Below are 20,247 nucleotides of genomic sequence, written 5' to 3' on the forward strand. Positions count from 1 at the left end.
AGCTTCTCTCAAGCCCCGAGTTTTCCCAAACAGGACTCGGCAGAGACAGAGCCCAGTGTTTCCTGGTGGTCCCTGTTTCAAAGCATTCAGTTCCACGGGTGGAGCTGGGAGCCGCCGCTCGGGGTGGCATTTGGTCCTCTTGAACTCCTGGGGTCTGTCTCTGCTCAGAGCAGATAATGGAAGGATTAGCTCACTTTGAAAATTCCCACCAGTGTTGGCAGCTCTAGGCTGGGCCAGACCCTAGGAACTCTGAGATGAATAAGGCCCTACTCAGAGAGATCATCTGCCCTCGAGGAGAGAGAGTCAGATACACAGATGAAAAAAACACAGCCGTAGTGTTGCAGGTGGTCAGACTAAGCAGGGATGCAAAGACAGAGGGGAGTGGTCGCGTCTGTGTCTGTATGTGTTTGTGTGTGTGTGGAGGTGTCCAGAAAGGCTGCATCAAAGGCACAGTGAAAAGGAATTTTGAAAGAATTCGACAGGGAGATGAGGAGAATGGGTACAGAATGTGCAAAGGCCCTGAGGCACGGAGTACGGAGACTGGCTGGTCCTCTAGTTCGACCTGAGAAAGGGGGGTGTGAGAGGTGGCACTGACGGGGGCTTCCAGGAGGCTTTGAATGCCAGGCTTTATTGTTGAGGCCATGGGGAGCCTGCGAGGGTTTGGATCGGCAGTGTCACTCGAGAACCCCCAACATGCTCAACTGCTGTCCCTGTACGGCTGACTTGTTCTCAGGGCCGGTCGCTCCGCCCACCGTTTACCGTCTGCCACATCCTCAGCTTTTATTTTCTTCTGGAAATGATCACAGCTGCTTTTACTGAGTCTTCCCCACCTTGAAAAAGGCCAGCTTCTTGAAGGCAGAGACCATGCGGACCTTGTTCAAGGCTGTGTCTCTGGCACCCAGCTCAGAGCCTGGTGTAGATGAGGTTCTCCTGGAAACGGGCAGAAGGAATGGGGTGGGCTGGGGCTGGGGCAGTGGGGCTGGGGGCTGCTTGGCCATCAGGGCAGAGACTCATGGCGGGTGAGGCAGAGGGCGGAGAGGGTCAGATGCAAGATGCGTCAGTCCCAGCCACGGCGACGGTGACGCGGGTTCTGGGAGCGTCAGAAGCCCGCAATTCCCAGACGGTCGGCATCGCTTGGGGCACTTGTAAGACACAGCTTCCCAGGCCACACCCCTCGCTTTCCTAACTCGGTGACTGTGATGGCCCAGGGTCCGTGTTTTCTTAGGGACGCTTCTGTGTCTGCACACGTCTGGGGACCTCTGGTCTCATCACTCATCGTTTCCAGCCATGTTTCCCGCCCACCCCCATTCCCTGGCTGGCTTTCTTGTCCCCCCCGCCCAACGCAGGACCAATTCCTGGGGTTTTTTGGCCCCCTTTGGATTCTTCCCTGGTGGCTCAGATGGTAAAGCGTCTGCCTACAATGAGGCAGACCTGGGTTCAATCCCTGGGTCGGGAAGGTCTCCTGGAGAAGGAAATGGCAACCCCCTCCAGGATTCTTGCCTGGAAAAATCCCATAGATGGAGGAGCCTGGTAGGCTACAGTCCATGGGGTTGCAGAGAGTCAGACACGACTGAGTGACTTCAACTTTCTTTCACTTTCTTTGGATTCTTAGCTGTGACCCCTGCCCCCGAGGCTCGTGGTGCCCTGTGAGGGGGACAAAGCCTGGGAGCCTGGGCGGGAGGGGTCGTTGCAGATGAGGGGCCTTCAGAGAGGTTTCTTCCTGAGCCAGCTGTGGGGCTGTTCTCAGGTGTCAGGGTCCCAGCCTCTGCCCTGCCCCTGCCTTGCCGTGCAGCCCTGTGGAAGTCACCAGCTGCCTCTGAGCTTCAGACCCCACACCTGCAGATGAGCTAGGAAAGGGGTGATGCTGAAGGTCTGGACCACTGTCCCCTGGGAGCCCTGGGCCTGAGAGCCCCATCCCTGAGGCCCGTCAGCGGGGCCCGGCTGGCTTACCTGAGGCCACCTTCTCCTCCACAGCCTGTGAGCTGGGCTTCTACAAGTCGGCCCCGGGGGACCAGCTCTGCGCCCGCTGCCCTCCCCACAGCCACTCTGCGGCCCCTGCCGCCCAGGCCTGCCGCTGCGACCTCAGCTACTACCGGGCGGCGCTGGACCCACCGTCCGCCGCCTGCACCCGTGAGTACCGCCCCATGGCCCCAGAGACCAGGACCCTGTGCCCCCAGGGAGCCAGGTCTCTGCGGGTGAGGCAGGGACAGGTGACTCTCTTGGGCCAGGGGTTGGTCTGGGCCCGGGGGTGACTCCGACCCTTCCACCATGCCCTTGACCTCTCTGGGCCCACAGCTTCTTGTCGTTGGTCACTTGCCATCTCTCCAGGGAAATCTTGCCTTTCCTCCCTCGGTCTGTCCTCTCTGCTCTGAAGGGCAGACCAAGAGCTGGACTCCTTCCTTTCCAGCACTGGGTGACCATGGGCATCTTCTGAACCAGTGGTCATGCCAGTGTCCCGGGGGCTGGGGTGGGCAAGCGGTGTGGAGGGGGTTGCCCCTGAGACAAGGCGAGTATCAGAAGATGCCCCCCATCAATGATGACCTTGATGCACTGGTAGGAGCTCCTGAGTTCTAGGAGCTGCTATTGTGTGGGGGGGACAGAAGATGCCTGCATAGAGTGTGAGCTGATCAAGTGCTTGTGCCCCCTGGGTGTACAGTGCACACATGTGTGTGCATCTGGGTACCTGCAGTGGCCTCCTGAGTTCCCGTGGAGCTCTGTGAGCTTGGCGTGTACACACCTGGCCAGCCAGGGAGACGTGTGCCTGGAGAGCTTGTGCGCATGCCCGTACCTGGGGCACTCCGAGGGACCCGGACCCCAGGCCCGCAGGGCTGTGTGGCTGTCAGTGTTTTTGCTGATACAGCTCCTCACTGGCCTCCTGGTCTCTGCCCTCACCCGGAGAGGCCTGTCACCCCCAGCCCAGCTGGGAGGAGCCGCAGCCAGCTCAGCCTCTCCCCACTTCGCCTGCCCTGGGCTCTTGGGATGGCGTGAGGGGGGCCTGACGCGGTGCTGAGGAACTTTGCCCTAGAATTTATCCCCCAGCGTGATCTCCATGTCCCCTGCCCCCGCTTCCATCCCCACTCAGCCCCAGGCCCCCTGCAGAGGCCGGTGAGGGCCAGGTGTGCTCATATATCATGCACACACACACACACACACACTCACACTTATATACCATACACCCACACACCACACCACACATACACACACACACACACACTCATATACCATACATGCACACACTCACACTCATACACCATACACCCACACACCACACCACACACATGCGCGTGCACACACACATCCCAAGTATACTCATATACTGTACACATACACACACACTCATATACCATATACTCACACACCATACCACACACACGCACACACACACACACCCTCCCTCCACTGTTCCTCCCCTCCTGTGTCCCTTTGCCCCCTGGGGCACCTGCAGGCTCAGAGAGGAAGGCGAGGGACATGGTGACCGCTCTGGGCTCCTCAGGCCGAGTGAACCCAGCTCTCGCTCGTGGACACTTGCATTCAGCTGGCTGGACTCCGATTTCTCCCCAGATCCACGATGCAGTGCCCTCCACTTCTAGGAATGTTAAGCTTGTGAAAGGCTAGACATCTGCCTTCCATACCCTGCAGATTCGAAGGTTTCTCTGTGATTCTGAGATTCTGTTTTCTTAAAATCCAAGATTCCCTGTTTGGGATTCTGAGCCTCGGGGGTCTCCATTACCCCCCCTCCACCTCTGTTCAAACCCCTACCCCGGGACCCTACCCCAGCCCCCAGCCCTCAGCCCCACCCCTTTCCTCAATGTCCTTGTGCTGACCAAGCTCGGGGGGGGCCACCCTGGGATGGTGGGGAGGGAGGGGTCTCGTGGGACACAGGCTCCACTCTCCTCCACCACGGCATTCCGTGTCCTTTACATGGAGTCCAGGCGGGGTTTAAGGAGTGGAGTGTGGAATGCAAGTGCCTGGAGCGTCTCACCCGGGGGGACTGCTGTGTGCAGCCTCTCCCCGACTCTGGAGGAAAAGTTTGTGAAGCAGACTTTCTGTGAAGCAGACCCCAGTATCCCTGTGGTCCTGCATGGGGAGGGTGGCTTCCGTGCCCAGACCCTGACACTGCGCTCCTTACTCTGAGGGCAGAGATACCAGCTCTGCCCTCGGGGAGCTTCCAGAGGATCCAGTGGGTGTGCCCTCATCCCGAGGGATCTGCAGCTCTTCCCTGATCTGGTGGGGGGAGCTAGACCAGCCCAGAACACCCACCAGGCCCGCCTGTCTCTCTGTACGCCCCAGGGCCCCCCTCGGCACCGGTGAATCTGATCTCCAGCGTGAACGGGACGTCTGTGACCCTAGAGTGGGCCCCTCCCCTGGACCGGGGCGGCCGCAGTGACATCACCTACAACGCCGTGTGCCGCCGCTGCCCGTGGGCCCTGGGCCACTGCGAGACGTGCGGGAGTGGCACCCGCTTCGTGCCCCAGCAGACCAGCCTGGTGCAGGCCAGCCTCCTGGTGGCCAACCTGCTGGCCCACATGAACTACTCCTTCTGGATCGAGGCGGTCAACGGCGTATCCGACCTGAGCCCCGAGCCCCGCCGGGCCGCCGTGGTCAACATCACCACGAACCAGGCAGGTAGGCGGAGGTGCTGGTCCCCAGTTCCCCAGCCCTCGCCCTCCACAGCCTCAGAGCTGCAGGCTGCATTTGGGCAAGTGCCCACCTGTCTAACCCTGTCCTCCTGACCAGGACGCTGAGCTACAGGCTTTTCATGCCCGTAGAAAAATAGAACACATGATCTTTGGGACCCTGTGGGCACTTTTCCAGGCAAGAATACTGGAATGGGTTGCCGTGCCCTCCTCCAGGGGATCTTCCCAACCCAGGGATCGAACCCATGTCTCTTACATCTCCTGCATTGGCAGGCGGGTTCTTTGCCGCTGGCGCCACCTGAGAAGCTCTCCTGTAAGTGGGAGCGATCCAGAAAGCCCCGAGGTAGACCAGCATGACCATCCGAGGCCTGGGTTCCAGAACTTTCCCCCCTGCCACTGTTTCCTCCCTGCTGCAGTAGGAATAATCATACCTGCGCGATTACTGTCATGAGGCTTAAGTGAAGGAAATAAAAATGCTGAGCCCAGCACCTAGCCCATGGTACGTGCTCAATAAATGTCATTAAAAAATAAAGTCACTCTGATTGTCGTTTTCCAGAACAGCGGCCACTGCTGTCCCTGGGATGGTTTTGGCCACACTAGTTTGGGCAACAGCCATTTAGCTCTCTGTTTCTAGTCAGTCATTGGGCTGAATGTAGCCCCTTTCTTTCCGCATTCTGGTGGGTCCTGCCTGTCAAGCAGCGGCCTGACCCAAGAGCCCTCTGTGGCAGCTTTCCTGTTAACAGTCCCCTGGCACGCTCCCTGTGGCTCCTTACCCCTCCCACTTTCGTGTCCTCCAACACCACGCAGGCCTGGCCCAGCGATTCCGTTCCCACTGTGTTACCGAGGAGGATGCTGAGGCCCAGAGCCACCCAGGGTCTTCACATAAAAGTGGTCAAGTCAGGATTCGAACCCAGGTCTGTCTTGCTCCCAGGTGAAACAAGCTTCCCAGCCCAGAGCCCAGGGCACCTCCCTCCCAGAGGCCAAGGCTTCATCCTCCCAAGAGACCCTCATTCCTCTGGCATCTGTGGAGCACCCATCAGATGCCAGGCTCTCCACTCGATGCTGATGACTCAGCGAGGATTACGCCCTGCCCCTGCCCGTGGCCGAGGCAGGTGACCAGCTAGTCGGGGGTGAAGGAGAACCCGGAGTTACTCACACGGCTCAGGGGCTCCATTGTTAAAAAGAACAGCCTCCCAAGAACCCAAACACCCTTCCAGCCACCAGACTACTTCTTTTCACGTGGAAGCTTCCTGAAAAGAACTGTCATGCTCACACACCTGTGTCCTCTCCTCCGCGGACACCTTTGGGCACTTCCAGTTGGACGCCTTTGCCCGCCCGTCCCTAGAAATTCAGCTTGCAGTGGGCACTCCCTCCCCTGCTCTCTTGCTTTCCATGCCCAGGCCCACCCCCCACTTTCCATCCACCTGTCTGGCCTGTTCTCCGTCTCTGCCAGCCCCTCTTTTCTCAGTTCAGTTCAGTTCAGTTGCTCAGTTGTGTCTGACTCTTTGCGACCCCATGGCCTGCAGCACGCCAGGCTTCCCTGTCCATCATCAACTCCCGGAGCTTACTCAAACTCACATCCATTGAGTTGGTGATGCCACCCAACCATCTCATCCTCTGTCGTCCCCTTCTCCTCCCACCTTCAATCTTTCCCAGCATCAGGGTCTTTTCCAATGAGTCAGTTCTCCCCATTAGGTGGCCAAAGTATTGGAGTTTCAACTTCGGCATCAGTCCTTCCAATGAACATTCAGGACTGATCTCCTTTAGGATGGACTGGTTGGATCTCCTTATAGTCCAAGGGACTGTCAAGAGCCTCCTCCAACATCACAGTTCAAAAGCATCAATTCTTCGGTGCTCAGCTTTCTTCATAGTCCAACAGTCACATCCATACATGACCACTGGAAAAACCATAGCTTTGTCTAGATGGACCTTTGCTGGCAAAGTAATGTCTCTGCTTTTTAATATATTATCTAGTTTGGTCATAGCTTTTCTTTCAAGGAGCAAGTGTCTTTTAATTTCATGGCCAACAACTCTTCTCTAACAACTTCCAAAAGCTAGAGGACCCCCAACTGATCCAGGACCCTCCTCTCTTTCCTACTCACCCAGCCCCATCTCCCCTGGGTGAGGACTTCTTTTCAGGGGTCTTCCAGCCTTTGGAGGGTGAGCAGCGAGGAAACAGGAAGGCTGTGGCCAGAGGGGGCAGGGGGGACGAGGTTACAGCTCCGAGAGCAGTCCCCTCCATTTGGCTATGGCCGGGTTGACATATGACATTCCCATCAGGCTCATGTCAGAGGCATTTGCCCAGAGTGCAGGAGGTGGGGATGACGTGGGAGGATGAGGGAATGAGCCAGGGGGTGAAAGGGTGATCTAGTGTGGCAGCCAGGGTACTTGAGCTTACATGGGCAGCAGGTCAGCTCATGTCCCTTCTCTAAGTAGCCAGCGCCACCCCACTCACGCCCTCCAAACCCAGGCAGTGAGGGTGCCCATTCCTTTGACTCTCCCTCCCTTCTCCTTTTCTTCCTCCTTCTCTGAGCAGTCCTGAGGTCCTGCCGCACACCCCCCGAGGCCCTGGGCAGGGGCGGGCAACGTGGCAACACAGACGTCAGGGCAGATGGGAAGCGCTGCTCGGGAGGGCTGGCCGGGGTCTGGCAAACTTCCTCCCGGCTTGGCCAGGGAGGAGGCGGTGGAAGTTGGGGTGGTCAGGCCTCATGTGGGTCCAGCCCAGCCCAGCATCCTAGATGGGAGCCAGGCTGCGCTGACCCTGTGTAACTGACCAGGCTACCTGGCAGTTATTTGCCAGGAGGAGCAGAGGGGACTGGTTTTCCTGGGGCAGCGGCAGGACACTTGGCAGGGTGAGTGTGGTCCCAGCTAGCATCCCGGGGCCGTGCCTGGGCAAGGGACACACAGGCCAGTCCTCAGCATCACCCATCTATCCATCTGATCTAACCGAGCCCCCCTCCCCCATCCTCTGCACCCCAGCCCCGTCTCAGGTGGTGGTGATTCGCCAGGAGCGAGCGGGGCAGACCAGCGTCTCGCTGCTGTGGCAGGAGCCAGAACAGCCCAACGGCATCATCCTGGAGTACGAGATCAAGTACTACGAGAAGGTACCACCCACGGGGACGGGAGCAGGGGAGGGCGGCAGGCGGGGGACCGAGGCTGACCGCCCCCCTCCCACGGGCAGGACAAGGAGATGCAGAGCTACTCCACCCTCAAGGCGGTCACCACCAGGGCCACTGTCTCGGGCCTCAAGCCGGGCACCCGCTACGTGTTCCAGGTCCGAGCTCGCACCTCGGCCGGCTGCGGCCGCTTCAGCCAGGCCATGGAGGTGGAGACCGGGAAACCCCGTGAGTGTAGGGAGTGAGGGGCAAGGGCGCGGGGCCAGGGTCGTGGCGGTCAGAGGAAAGGAGCTAGTAGGCGCTGGGGCGGTGTGGGAAGCGATTGCCATGTTCATAGGTGGAAAAAGAACTGAGGCTCAGAGAAGGGAGGTTACACATGCCGGGTGACAGAGCTCATAACAGCCCATCATCTGCGGGCTTTTCCCGAGCATCAGTATGACTGGCAGGATCCTGGTGCTCCTTGCTGACAGGATGACCCTGAGACCCTCTAGGGAGTTGGCAGTGTCCACCTCCCCATTTTTCAGGCGAGGAACATGAGCGTCAGAGCAGTCAAACAGATTACCCAAGGTGACCCAGCAGAGCAAGACTTGAATCTGATCAGCCTGGGGACAGGCTCTGTGCTCCTTCCCCAGTATCGTTCCCCCTCCACCCCCCGCCTCCAGAACAGCGGTTCCCACAGCATCGTCCAGGACCCGCAGTCACTGCAGCCCCTGGGAAGTGTCAGAAATGCCCATTCTCAGGCCCCACCCCACATCTTTGCAATCAGAAACCCTGGGACTGGAGCCCCAGAAATTTTGGTTGGATCAAAACCCTTGGGGGTGATTCCAGCGCACATTCAAGCCTGGGAATCTTCTGCTCACCGCCCTCCCCCCCACCCCCCCCAACCCCCCCACCCCCCCCACATCTCCAGCCAACTGGGGTCTTCTCCTGTGCTCAGCACCCTCCAGGGGGCAGTGTTAGGACCGCGGGTTTCCAAGACTGAGTTGACGCCCTGCCGCTTGCCTGGCATGCCCTGGAACTTGTGTGTCTCAAGTGCTTTTAGGTTTGACACCACGTTGGCACCATCCAAGCAGGAATCCTGCCTGACTCCACGCTGTGTGTCCTTGAGCAAGTTCCTTGAGTTCTCTGGGCCTCAGTTTTCCGGTCTGACAACTCACAGTAATGCTGGGATCTCCCTGGAGAAGCTGTGGGTTAATTGGCCAGAATGCACTGTACACCCAGCTTCGTCATTTACAGTAACAGGCAGGGCAGGTGGTTTTGGACTCATCGGTGAGAAAGCTGAGGCTCAGAAGTCTAGTGACTCTGCCCGGATCGCACCGTCCCAGGAAGTGGTGGCACCAGGTTGGGAAGCAGGATATTGAAGCGGCAGGTTGTAGAGGGTCGGGTCGGGGCAGGTGCAACCTGTGCCCCGACTCTCAGAGCTGAGGAGGCTGCCACTGGGCCCCAGGAAGGCTGCCAGACCTCTGAGGCCAGGGGTAAGACGTTAGGCAACACCGCCCCCACGACCCTGCTTTCCCCACACAGGGCCCCGCTATGACACCCGGACCATCGTCTGGATCTGCTTGACCCTCATCACTGGCCTGGTTGTGCTTCTCCTCCTGCTCATTTGCAAGAAGAGGTGGGTGGTCCTGGGCCCCGGCCACCCTGAGCTCCTGTGTCTCCGCCTATCTCCAGCCCCCGCCGAGCCAGTGACGCTTTGTGCTTGGGGCGGGCCTCCCTTGTGGATAGACCTGTTCTTTCCCTCCTTCCTGGCACACTTTTCCCTCCCGCCTTCCATGCTCAGGCCCACCTCCTGTTTTCCATCCACCTGTCCAGCCTTGTCTTTCTGCATCTCCAGCTCTTTAACCAACTTCCAAAAGCTGGAGGGCCCCGGCCCATCCAGATCCTCCTCTCTCACCCGCTTACCCTGCACCTTTCCTCAGTGACCTTATCAGGGTCCGCGGCTTTGAATTCCACCTTCACGCTGACATCCCCCCAAGCGTGGCATCCGCACAGGCCTCTCCCCTGAGGTCCAGCTGCCCGCTCCCACCTCTACTCGAATGTGTTTCGGACACACAGCACCCCCAGACCAGCCCCTCCCCAAGCCCGGTCTCAGAATGTGGCACCACTGTTCGTGGCGTGACAAGCCCCAAACCTAGCCATTATCCTTGGTTCTCGTTCCCTCATGCCATGTCCGCCCACCAGCCAGTCCCACTGGGTCTCCCTGCAGCGTGACCCCCTCCATCTCATTCAATCCTAACGGTGCCCCAGGGATGTATAGATTCTGACCTCGTTCTGCAGGGAGTAAACGGGGGATCAGAGAGGTGAGGCCACTTCAGCTAAATAGGTGTCAGAACACAGATCTGTTAGAAAACTGAAGACCAGGCTCTTAGTCACTCTCCACTCGGTTCCAGAGGGAGGCGGGGTGGGCTTCGGATCCTGCTCAGCGAGAATTGGAAAGATCATCCATAGACGGAGAAACTGAGGCCCAGGGGAGGGAAGGGGCTTGCTGAGGTCACGTGGCAGAGTTGGCATCAGAAGCCTCGTCTCCCAGACCCTCTGCCGGGAGTGCTTTTGTGTAAAATTGAGCCAGGAATACCATAGATTTTGCCGCGAAGGCTGAGTGGACTCAACTGTGTAAACTATACAGTGTTTTTTTACGAAGTATTTTTAAAATGTTTATTTATTTGGCTGCGTTGGGTTTAGTTGAGGCATGCGGGATCTTGTGTTGCGGTGCACAGACTCTCTAGTTGTGGCATATGGGCTTAGGTGCTCTGCAGCATGTGGGACTTCAGTTCCCTGATCAGGGATTGAACCCGCGTCCCCTATGTTCCAAGGCTGATTCATAACCCCTGGACCACCAGCGAAGTCCCATGCCGTGTTTGTGAATGTCAAGGATGTCCCAAGGGCAGTGGCTGGGGTGGCTGGAGCTGACTTGAAAGGGGATGAGGGAAAGAAAGGGGGAATTCGCACGTGTCGCTGATGGGGGTCAGGGCTGAAGCTGAGGACCGTCCTCCTCCACAGGCATTGCGGCTACAGCAAGGCCTTCCAGCACTCGGACGAGGAGAAGATGCATTATCAGAACGGGCAGGGTGAGTGCAGGAGCCCCAGGTCCAGAGGGGAGAGGGGCGATCAGAGCAGGAGTCAGTGCTGGGCTGGGGCTGAGAAAAGGAGGGAAGGGAAAAGTGCTCGCAGAAGAGACTGGAGCCCCGGAGAGAGAGACAGCAGCATGTTCCACAGCCCCCAGCCCCCAGCCCCCAGGGGCATGCTGCGGTTCCACTTTGTTGCGTTTGCAGAGGATTCTAGAGATCTTCTCAGAGAACTGCACAGATTTCTGCACTCACACACATGTTCACACACAGGTTTTTTTTTTTTTTGGCGGGGGCGGGGGGGTTGGTCATATACTCGTGGACAAGAACCCTTGCTACAGAGAACTTTTTCAGGATCCTGCAGAGACCTCAGAAAACAAGGCAAATATGAAGATACCTACCTCAACACTCCACTTCTTTGCCCATGGTAGAATCAATCATGGTTCTGATTCCCATGGAGCCTGAATGTGTCCTCAGAATCCTTCTTAACCCAGTCTTTTAGAGAACCACTTTCCATCTACCTAAGTCGGTACTGTGGTGAAACCACTCTTGGTCACACTCCTACCCTAGGAATGAGAAAGATCTTCATAAGGACCTTGGGTTAGTTTGACCAATTGAAAAGGCTCTTAAGGACCCTGAAAGTGAGCCCAGAAATATGTCGGACATACAGAATGCACTAGAAATCCCCAGATCCCCTAGAGACCTCAGAGCCATTCCACAGAGACCCCGTTTTCACTTGGCAAGCACTTACTAGATGCCTGCTGTTTGCCCCCCACATCCTGAGATTCCTGAAGATGCTTCTCACCCCACCCTCAGACCCTTCCCAGACTCAGGGAAGGGCTGGGAGGGAACGTCCTCAGGGACCCCAGTGATGGCCCTTCTCTCCTGGCCCCTCAGCACCTCCACCGGTCTTCCTGCCCCTGCACCACCCTCCAGGGAAGATTCCAGAGCCCAAGTTCTATACAGAACCCCACACCTACGAGGAGCCGGGCCGGACGGGCCGTGGTTTCACCCGAGAGATCGAGGCGTCTCGGATCCACATCGAGAAAATCATCGGCTCTGGTGAGCTGCAGGGCTTGGGCATGTGGGGACGTCCTGGAGGTGCCTGGGAGAAGGGCACGCCGGGCAGAGGGAGCAGGGCGCCAAGATGCCAGGCATGGCCAGGCACGTGGGTGTGCAAGACGGGTCAAGTGCAGAGTTCAGGTGGAGGAGGGGAAGGTCCCACCATCTGCCCCCTGCCTGCCCTGCTTGGGTCCACAGGCGAGTCCGGGGAAGTCTGCTACGGGCGGCTGCGGATGCCGGGGCAGCGGGACGTGCCCGTGGCCATCAAGGCCCTCAAAGCCGGCTACACGGAGAGACAGCGGCGGGACTTTCTGAGTGAGGCGTCCATCATGGGTCAGTTTGACCACCCCAATATCATCCGCCTTGAAGGTGTCGTCACCCGCGGTAGGTGCCAGGCGGAAAACAGCCTCAGCCTTCAGAGCCCCTCCTGCTGGGGTCAGGGCTCTGGGTCCATCCATCTACCACCCTGCCCTGCCCTGTCCCCCTGGTTCAGGTCCCTGGATGACTTGGCAGGGAAGGGAACCCAGAGCCCAGGACCCTAGTGGAAACCCTACATTCCCTGGGCCCCATGGTGCTGGCCCAGCTCATGGCAGCTCATAGTGGGGCAGGGGGTGGCATGTTCATGGGGTCACGGCCCTGCAGCCCTGATCCCCTACCAAGAACCACTTCCTCCCTGTTACACCCCGCCCCACCCCCCAGGCCGTCTGGCAATGATCGTGACTGAGTACATGGAGAACGGGTCTCTGGATGCATTCCTGAGGGTGCGTGCCCCACTCTGTTTTCCACATGGGCCGGGAGAGGGAAGTTCAGTCTGGGTGATGGGAGATCGTGTGAGGCCTCCAAATACCCCCTCGTCCCCAGAGCTTAGACCTAACAGACTTGGGGAAGGGGGAGCTAGGCGTGGAGCAGGTCAGTCCATCCAAGTGCCTTTCAGCCCCCATCACGTGAAAGCCCCTCTGCTGTGGGTCCTGCCGCCCTCTCCTGCACACAGGCTAAGAGCAGTGGCTCTGTGGGTTCCCAGGGCCCCACCCAGCTGGGAGGCATGAGGTGCGGGCCAGAAACCCCGAGATTCCCAGCCTTTGCCGGGCCATGTGTCTGTTGGGTGGTCAGAGACAGGGCCACACCTCTCTGGGTCTCCCTCTCCCCTTGGGCAAAGTGGATGACCAGTCTTCACACCCCACCTACCTACCTACCTCTCAGGGTTGCAGTGAGGGTAAACGAGACGTGAGAACAAGCCTTCGACACTAGCATGCTTCCTAAGCAGGGAGGCCCTTTGTGAACTTCAAGGAGCCTTCCTGAAGCCCGCGCCGCATCCCTCTGCAGACGCACGACGGCCAGTTCACCATCGTGCAGCTGGTGGGCATGCTCAGAGGCGTGGGCGCCGGCATGCGCTACCTCTCAGACTTGGGCTATGTCCACCGCGACCTGGCCGCTCGCAACGTCCTGGTTGATGGCAACCTGGTCTGCAAGGTGTCTGACTTCGGGCTCTCCCGGGTGCTGGAGGATGACCCTGATGCTGCCTATACCACCACGGTGCGTAGCCCACGCCCCGCGTGTCGTTAGGGAGGTTGGAAATTTCAGGGTTGCCTCCAGCCTGGGGCAAGTCCTGTCTCTTCTCTGCACCTCTGTTTGCCCCTCTGTCAAATGGGTGCAAGCTTTCCCACCTTTGTGCCACTGGGGAGACACCAGGGCTGGTCCCCACGGCCCCTCACCGGGAGATTTGGGGAGAGTTGGCTTCTCTCTGAATTACACATCTACTCTGCATCTGTCTCTAAAGTTTGGCTAAAACCCCCCAGCATTTTCACAATGTATTCTATGGGGATTTGGGCTTCTTGAAAGGCCCTTCTTGAAAGGGGCCTTAAGTGCAGAGGTCTGCCTCAATCAGAGGGTCAATCAATCAGAGGCCCTTAGGGTCTCACCTACTGAGGTTTCACTTAGAGAAAGGATTTTGTAACCAAAAAAAGGAAGGGGGATAAGGGGAGCTGGAAACCTGCTAGACCACGTTGTCTGAGCTTCATACTTGTTCAGGCATCAGTTCAGTTCAGTTCAGTTCAGTCACTCAGTCGCGTCTGACTCTTTGTGACCCCATGGACTGCAGCACACCAGGCCTCCCTGTGTATCACCAACTCCCAGAGTTTACTCAAACTCGTGTCCATCGAGTCGGTGATGCCATCCAACCATCTCCTCCTGTTGTCCCCTTCTCCTCCCGCCTTCAGTCTTTCCCAGCATCAGGTTCTTTTCCTATGAGTCAGTTCTTTGCCTCAACCTGTTGAGGCAACCTGTTGACCAGCTCTTACTGACCATCTCCTGGGTGCTGAGCCCACCACCCACTGTCTCTCGTTCAGTCTCCACTCCTGCTCCGTGTGCAGGTCCCCCCCACATCAGAACAGGTGATCGTGGAAGGTCATGGAGGCCGTGTCTCTCCAACCAGCCTGCAAGTTGCCCAGCCCGGACCCCTGCTCTCAGCTCCCGGTCAGGCTGGGGAGGTGTTCTCAACACGCGTGTGTCCGTCACAGGGAGGCAAGATCCCCATTCGCTGGACGGCCCCCGAGGCCATCGCCTTCCGGACCTTCTCCTCGGCCAGCGACGTGTGGAGTTTCGGGGTGGTCATGTGGGAGGTGCTGGCCTACGGGGAGCGGCCCTACTGGAACATGACCAACCGGGACGTGAGTGCCGGAGCCTGGCTGGGCAGTGGCGTTCTGGGGCCTGGGGGCAAGAGGGCCGCTCCAGCCCAGCGCCGTGTTCCCCCGCAGGTCATCAGCTCCGTGGAGGAGGGCTACCGCCTGCCTGCGCCCATGGGCTGCCCCCACGCGCTACACCAGCTCATGCTTGACTGCTGGCACAAAGACCGCACCCAGCGGCCTCGCTTCTCACAGATCGTCAGTGTCCTGGATTCGCTCATCCACAGCCCTGAGAGTCTCAGGGCCACAGCCACCGTGCACAGGTGCCTGGCACCCACCCCAGCCCCGCCCAAGCCCGGCTGCCCTCCCCGCTTGCCCTGAACAAGGCCCCGGCTTCGTCCAGGCCTCGGGACCGCTCAGCCTGGACCCCTGGACCAGACCCAGTCTGGGCCCCTGACCCCTGTTCACCCCTCTCCTTCCAAGCCCCGGTAAACCCCTTAGCTGCTGCCGAACCTGACGGTGGCGGGTGCCAGTGTCTCCAGTCTGCCAGTGTCTCTGGCAGGAGCCTTACCTAGGGCCCCTGTGCCTCAGGTGTCCACCCCCCGCCTTTGCCCGGAGCTGCTTTGACCTCCGAGGGGGCGGGGGTGGCAGCGGGGGCCTCACCGTGGGAGACTGGCTGGACTCCATCCGCATGGGCCGCTACCGGGACCACTTCGCTGCCGGGGGTTACTCCTCCCTGGGCATGGTGCTCCGTATGAACGCTCAGTGAGTGTGGTGGGCCTACTGGGACCGGAGGAGGGCAGAGGGCAGGGGGCGGGGTCAGAGGCGGAGCCGTTGAGCACGGCAGCTCCCGGGAGGGGTCCCAGCCTCCCAGGTCAGCACCGCCTTCCTTTCCAGGGACGTGCGTGCCCTGGGCATCACCCTCATGGGCCACCAGAAGAAGATCCTGGGCAGCATCCAGACCATGAGGGCCCAGCTGACCAGCACCCAGGGGCCCCGCCGGCACCTCTGACCTAAACTCAGCCCTGGGGCCCCGTCTGCCGCCGTCGGAGGACTCGCGAGGTGGGCGGTCCCAGGCCTCTGCCCTTCCACCTCAGCTGCCTTCCGCTCAGGTGCCAGGGAGACCGAGGATGCCGCCGCAAGACCCGGACTTATCCGGGGTCAGGCCACCTGGGAAGGGGATTTGGCGCCCAGCAGAGGGCAGAGGGTCTTCTCTTTCCCAGAAGCTGGAGCGTCAAGGCCCCTGAGATGTCGCTCACCTGCCTCCGTGTGCGTGCAAGTGTGTGTGTGCGCGCACTCACCTTCTCACGAGGTCGTGGGAGCCCTGGTGAACATGTGTGATCATGTGTGTGTGTGTGTGTGTGCCCATCTTTCAGGTCCCCCATGGATGTGTGCAAGTTCTGGTGACTGTGCTTATTCGTTAAGGCTGGGGGCGCGTGTGTGTGTGTGACTGTGGATAGCGTGTCACAAGCGTGAGGATGTGTGAGCGAGGAGCTCGGTGTGACACTGCCCCTCGAATGTGGGCCCGGGTCCCAGCACCCACAGGGTCTGGGGAGAGGCTCAGCCCCTCCCGCACACCTGGAGGCTGGAGTTAGGGGCTACTTCCAAACCTCACCAGCACCAGGCCCACCCTAGTTCTCCGCCCGGGTGGGCCCACCCCCGGCTCTATCTCAGGTCTGAGCCCTCCCTCTAGCTGGTAGGGGCGGGGGTCACCTGCTTCCCCCACCTGGCTCCCATCACTGCTTCAACAGGAAAACAGGGTTCCCGGCCAGCCTCCCTGGCCCCTTTCTGTGCAGGCATCACCAGGGCGCTCACGCGATGCCCTCAGCTGAACTTGGCTACCTGGCCAGGGGCCAGGGGCCACCACCTTCCCCCTAGTCTTTGGTACCCCTCCACAGCCCAGGGCTTCTCACTTGGAAGGGCCTCTGCCAACGTCACTGCCCAGCCCTGGCCTGCGCTCCCCCAGCCCTGCCCCCCGGACCCATGCCTAGGATCAAGGACCATAAGATCCTAGGTTTTCAGCCCCAAGTCCACCCCTCCTTCACCTTCTGGGCAGACCAAGGGAGTGTGTGCCTTGTCCAAGGTCACACGGCAGCTTCAGAGTTTCAGAGCTGCGCCTCAGCCAGGGGCTCTTTCCCCCAAATCCTCCCACACAGACGGATGTGGGTGGGAGGGACTTGGGAAGCCCCCACCCCACCCCCCCGCCCCTACCGACTCAGTTGACCTTCCCCCTTGCGGCCCACCAGGGTATGTAAATATCTTTTTTCTACCATGTCAGAATATTTTTTTTCCTCACTCCTGACAATGCAAAAATGGTCTTCAAAGCACATAAAAACACCCAGGGTGAGAAAGCCCCATCCCAGGGGAAGCTGGCAGGGCCCACGGAACCCCACCAAGCAGGATACTCGGTGAGCCCTGCCAGCCCCCAGGGAGGGACGAGCCCAGCCCCACCCCACCCCGCCCAGCCCTCCCCGTAGCCAGCACAGCTGTCCCGCGGAGACGCCAGCACTGAGCCCCCTCTCCCTCCTGCAATAATTTGGGGAGCCTCAGCCCCGCCCAGGTGCCGCGGCCAGCTCTCTACACCTCTATATATTATATTACTATATCGCCGAGCTGTTCTTCCTTCCTATGGAAGTCGGAAACGTGGTCAGGACACGATCCGGGGAGGACCCTGTCTTCCTCCCACCATTCCACTCTCGCCCAGTTCCTGGACTCTGGATCCTCATGGCCGGGGGCACACAGTGGGCCTGGCACTTGGAAAAGTGTGGCCCCTGCCCATAGCGTGGGGCACCCCAGGGACCTGCCTCTCTGTGGGCTCCATCCTGAACCTTGTACTCGCCCACAAGGAGAATAAATTCTGCCTCATCTTTGCCTGTGTCTCCCGTTTCTTTCCATCCCCACAACTCTGACCTCTCCTGGGAAGGAAGGAGCAGCCTTATGCTGTGCACCTACTGCACGAATCCCATACATTTCCCCCCCTCTCTGGTCTTCATCTATCCTAGGAGGTAGGATTCATGTGCCCATTTTGTTATTAGAGGAGGCTGAGTTATACAGAAGTCAACTTGCCTAAAGTCAAGTTTATGGGAGTCTGAATTGAAACCCAGGTTTGTCCAACTCCGAAGCGCATCCTCTGCTAGGAAGCATCCCTAATTCTCTCTTCTGTGAACTGCAGATGGCGCTTAACCCTGGAGCTTGATTGCCCTGACCTCGCGTTCTCTTGGGGACTCCCCTGGAGGAGGACTGTGTGAGGAAAGGTCTTCTCATGCAAACAGCTGCCCTGGGAACAGGGAGTCCATTGAGACACCTGGGTGCTATAGGGCAGGGAAGGGAAGACAGGATGCAGGCAGCTTCCGTAGTTATATCAGGGGCTTAGGACACGCCTCTGCTCCCCGAGAGAGGAAAGAGTGGCAGGAGACAGGCTGGTGGCCTGAGACAGAGCAGAGCCCAGCTGTGTCCATTGAGTCAGTGGCTCAGACATCTGGGGAAAATACCCCCGGGGGCTTGTTGGTGAGCAAATAAGTGATCTCCAGCTACCTCTCCAGCTGAGGGAAGGGTCTTCATTCCTGCCCCTCCTCCAACTTGGGAAAGGAGGACCAGAGAGGAAACCCATGTAGTGTGTTCCCTACAGTCTCACTAACAATCCTTCTCAGACAGGCCAGTGTCCCATATGGCAGAACCCTCACGTAAGCCAGAGCTGTTTGATCTCAAGCCAGATGTGTATCCCTCTAAAACCACAAGCTCTGCTCCAGGCTCTGCCCCATGGAACCAGCAGTTTCCTGTGAGGAAGAGTGTGTTACTACACACCTGTCTTCTCTAAGGACCAACCATCAGAGCCTACTGAGCACCCACCATGGACTGGGTGCCATTGGGGATACAAAGATGGACATGCAGCCCCTTCTGTTCAGAAGCTGAGAGCAGGTGGAGGTACAGAGAGCCCAAAAATGGTTCCCTCGATCAGATCCAGGAGGCTATGTCCAGAAAATGGTACACACAGCAGGTTTAGAGGATGTCAAAGGAGAAAGAGAGAGAGGGCGACCAAGCCTGGAGGGCCAGGGCTATCATCAAGGACTTCCTGGAGGAGGGAGTGTTCACCTGGGCATTGGAGGATGAGAAGGGTTTGGAGAGTCATTTCCCAGGCAGCCCCCTGTGCAAGGGTGGGACACAGAGGAGAGAAAGAATAACAGCCATGGGAGAAACAAACTGTGCTCATGGTGAGAAGATTCCCTATTATCAAGTTGGCCAGTAGACTCCAATTTAATCTATACATTTTATACCCAATAAGATTTGAAATGAGGTTTTCTCTGCAGCTTGACAAGGTCATCCCAAAATGCATATGGAATAATAAAGAACCCAGAATAGCTAAGGCAATTTTGAAGAAGAAAGAAGAGGAAGAGGAAGGAAAACTTACCCTGCTAGATCTCAATAATTGCTACAAAGCTTTAAATAATTAAAATTATTTGATTTGGTCCCAGGAATAGAGAAACAGAGAAAAAGAGCAGAATAATGACAAGAACAGATCCAAATGTATCTGAGTGTTTGAAACACGGTAGTCAATGAGTGATATTAGGACAATTAAATACTCCCATGGAAAAAGATAAAAGTACATCCCCATTCACACCACTCACAAAATAAGTTCCAGGTTGATCAAAGTCCTATCAGTAAGTATAAAAAGCAGAGTACAAAGCTTTTCAAACAAAACAGGGAAATAACTTGAAGATCTCAGAGTAGAAAATAAATAAGACACAAACACAAATGAAAGGAAATGATAAATCTTATTTCCTTAAAGTCAAAAATGTCTACATGACAAAAAAATAAGCAAATTTGTTAAAGCCACAGCTGGCAGAAGGTATTTTCAACTTGGATAACCAACCAAGAGATAATTAGTCTCCAAAATAAAAAATTTAAGCCTCAAAGAATCAATTTACCATAGACATTCCAAAGCAGTAAGCAAATGGACAAAAGATGTGAACAGACAAATAACAGGGGAAGAAATTTGAACGCCAATAAAAATAGTAACAAGATTCTCAATATCACTAGTGAGCACGGAAATGCAAATTAAAACAAAAATTAGCATATTACACGATCTGATTGGCAAAATTAGTCTATAACACTGGTATAGATGAGTGTGGTGGGTGGGGGCGGTCAGCAATGTTTGTAAACTGCTGGTGGGAATGTAAATTGGTACAACTACTTTGGAGAACAATTAGGAAACCGTTTTAAGATGAGCAAATCTGAGACACAGTGGCTCTGCCTTAGGTTAGGTGTGTGCCTGTCTGAAGTTAGGTCCCCTAAGCAGTGCCCGAGATCCTTGTGCAGGTGGTTTCTAGAGGGAGGACTCTCAGGTGGAGAGAGAGGGTCAGGCAGATAGGGCAGGAAGAAATGTTAAGTGATGGTAGGTTCTCAGCTGGAGATTATCTTCAATCTGACCCCATGGGGAGCTCTGAAGCATTAGTAACGTTGCAGAGTGAATCTGCCTTGAGGCAAAGAGGCCAGGCTTTTGCACCAGTCATTGGCTTATCCATCAGTCATTGGCTTATCCATCAGTCATTGACGGATAAGACTTATCCATCAGTCATTGGCTGTATCCATCAGTCATTGACTGTGGGCTGCCCAATGTAGGGGGCAGGGTGGTGGGTAACTTATAACTTCCTGAATAAAGAAGTTCCCAAGAAGCTGTGAGCAGCTGTGAATCCCTAGCAGCCAGCACTCACAGCAGCTGGGGGATGAGTTGCACCTGCAGGTC

At 57.5% G+C, this 20,247-nt stretch overlaps 1 protein-coding gene across 1 annotated transcript in view; it reads left to right on the forward strand.

The window, feature by feature from the left end:
- Positions 1–15,516, forward strand: part of EPHA8 (EPH receptor A8) — a 33,690-nt gene extending 18,174 nt beyond the window's left edge. The window contains exons 4-17 of the mRNA XM_070379290.1: positions 1,975–2,130; positions 4,291–4,626; positions 7,617–7,741; positions 7,819–7,981; positions 9,278–9,371; positions 10,757–10,824; positions 11,719–11,883; positions 12,082–12,267; positions 12,583–12,644; positions 13,207–13,416; positions 14,400–14,549; positions 14,637–14,827; positions 15,096–15,269; positions 15,402–15,516. Of these exons, the coding sequence (XP_070235391.1) occupies positions 1,975–2,130; positions 4,291–4,626; positions 7,617–7,741; positions 7,819–7,981; positions 9,278–9,371; positions 10,757–10,824; positions 11,719–11,883; positions 12,082–12,267; positions 12,583–12,644; positions 13,207–13,416; positions 14,400–14,549; positions 14,637–14,827; positions 15,096–15,269; positions 15,402–15,516 (2,195 nt within the window). The remainder of the gene's footprint in view (positions 1–1,974; positions 2,131–4,290; positions 4,627–7,616; positions 7,742–7,818; positions 7,982–9,277; positions 9,372–10,756; positions 10,825–11,718; positions 11,884–12,081; positions 12,268–12,582; positions 12,645–13,206; positions 13,417–14,399; positions 14,550–14,636; positions 14,828–15,095; positions 15,270–15,401) is intronic.
- The last annotated feature ends 4,731 nt before the right edge of the window (positions 15,517–20,247 follow it).

This window comes from Bos mutus, chromosome 2 (genome assembly GCF_027580195.1).
Source record: "Bos mutus isolate GX-2022 chromosome 2, NWIPB_WYAK_1.1, whole genome shotgun sequence".
Classification (NCBI taxonomy): domain Eukaryota; kingdom Metazoa; phylum Chordata; class Mammalia; order Artiodactyla; family Bovidae; genus Bos; species Bos mutus.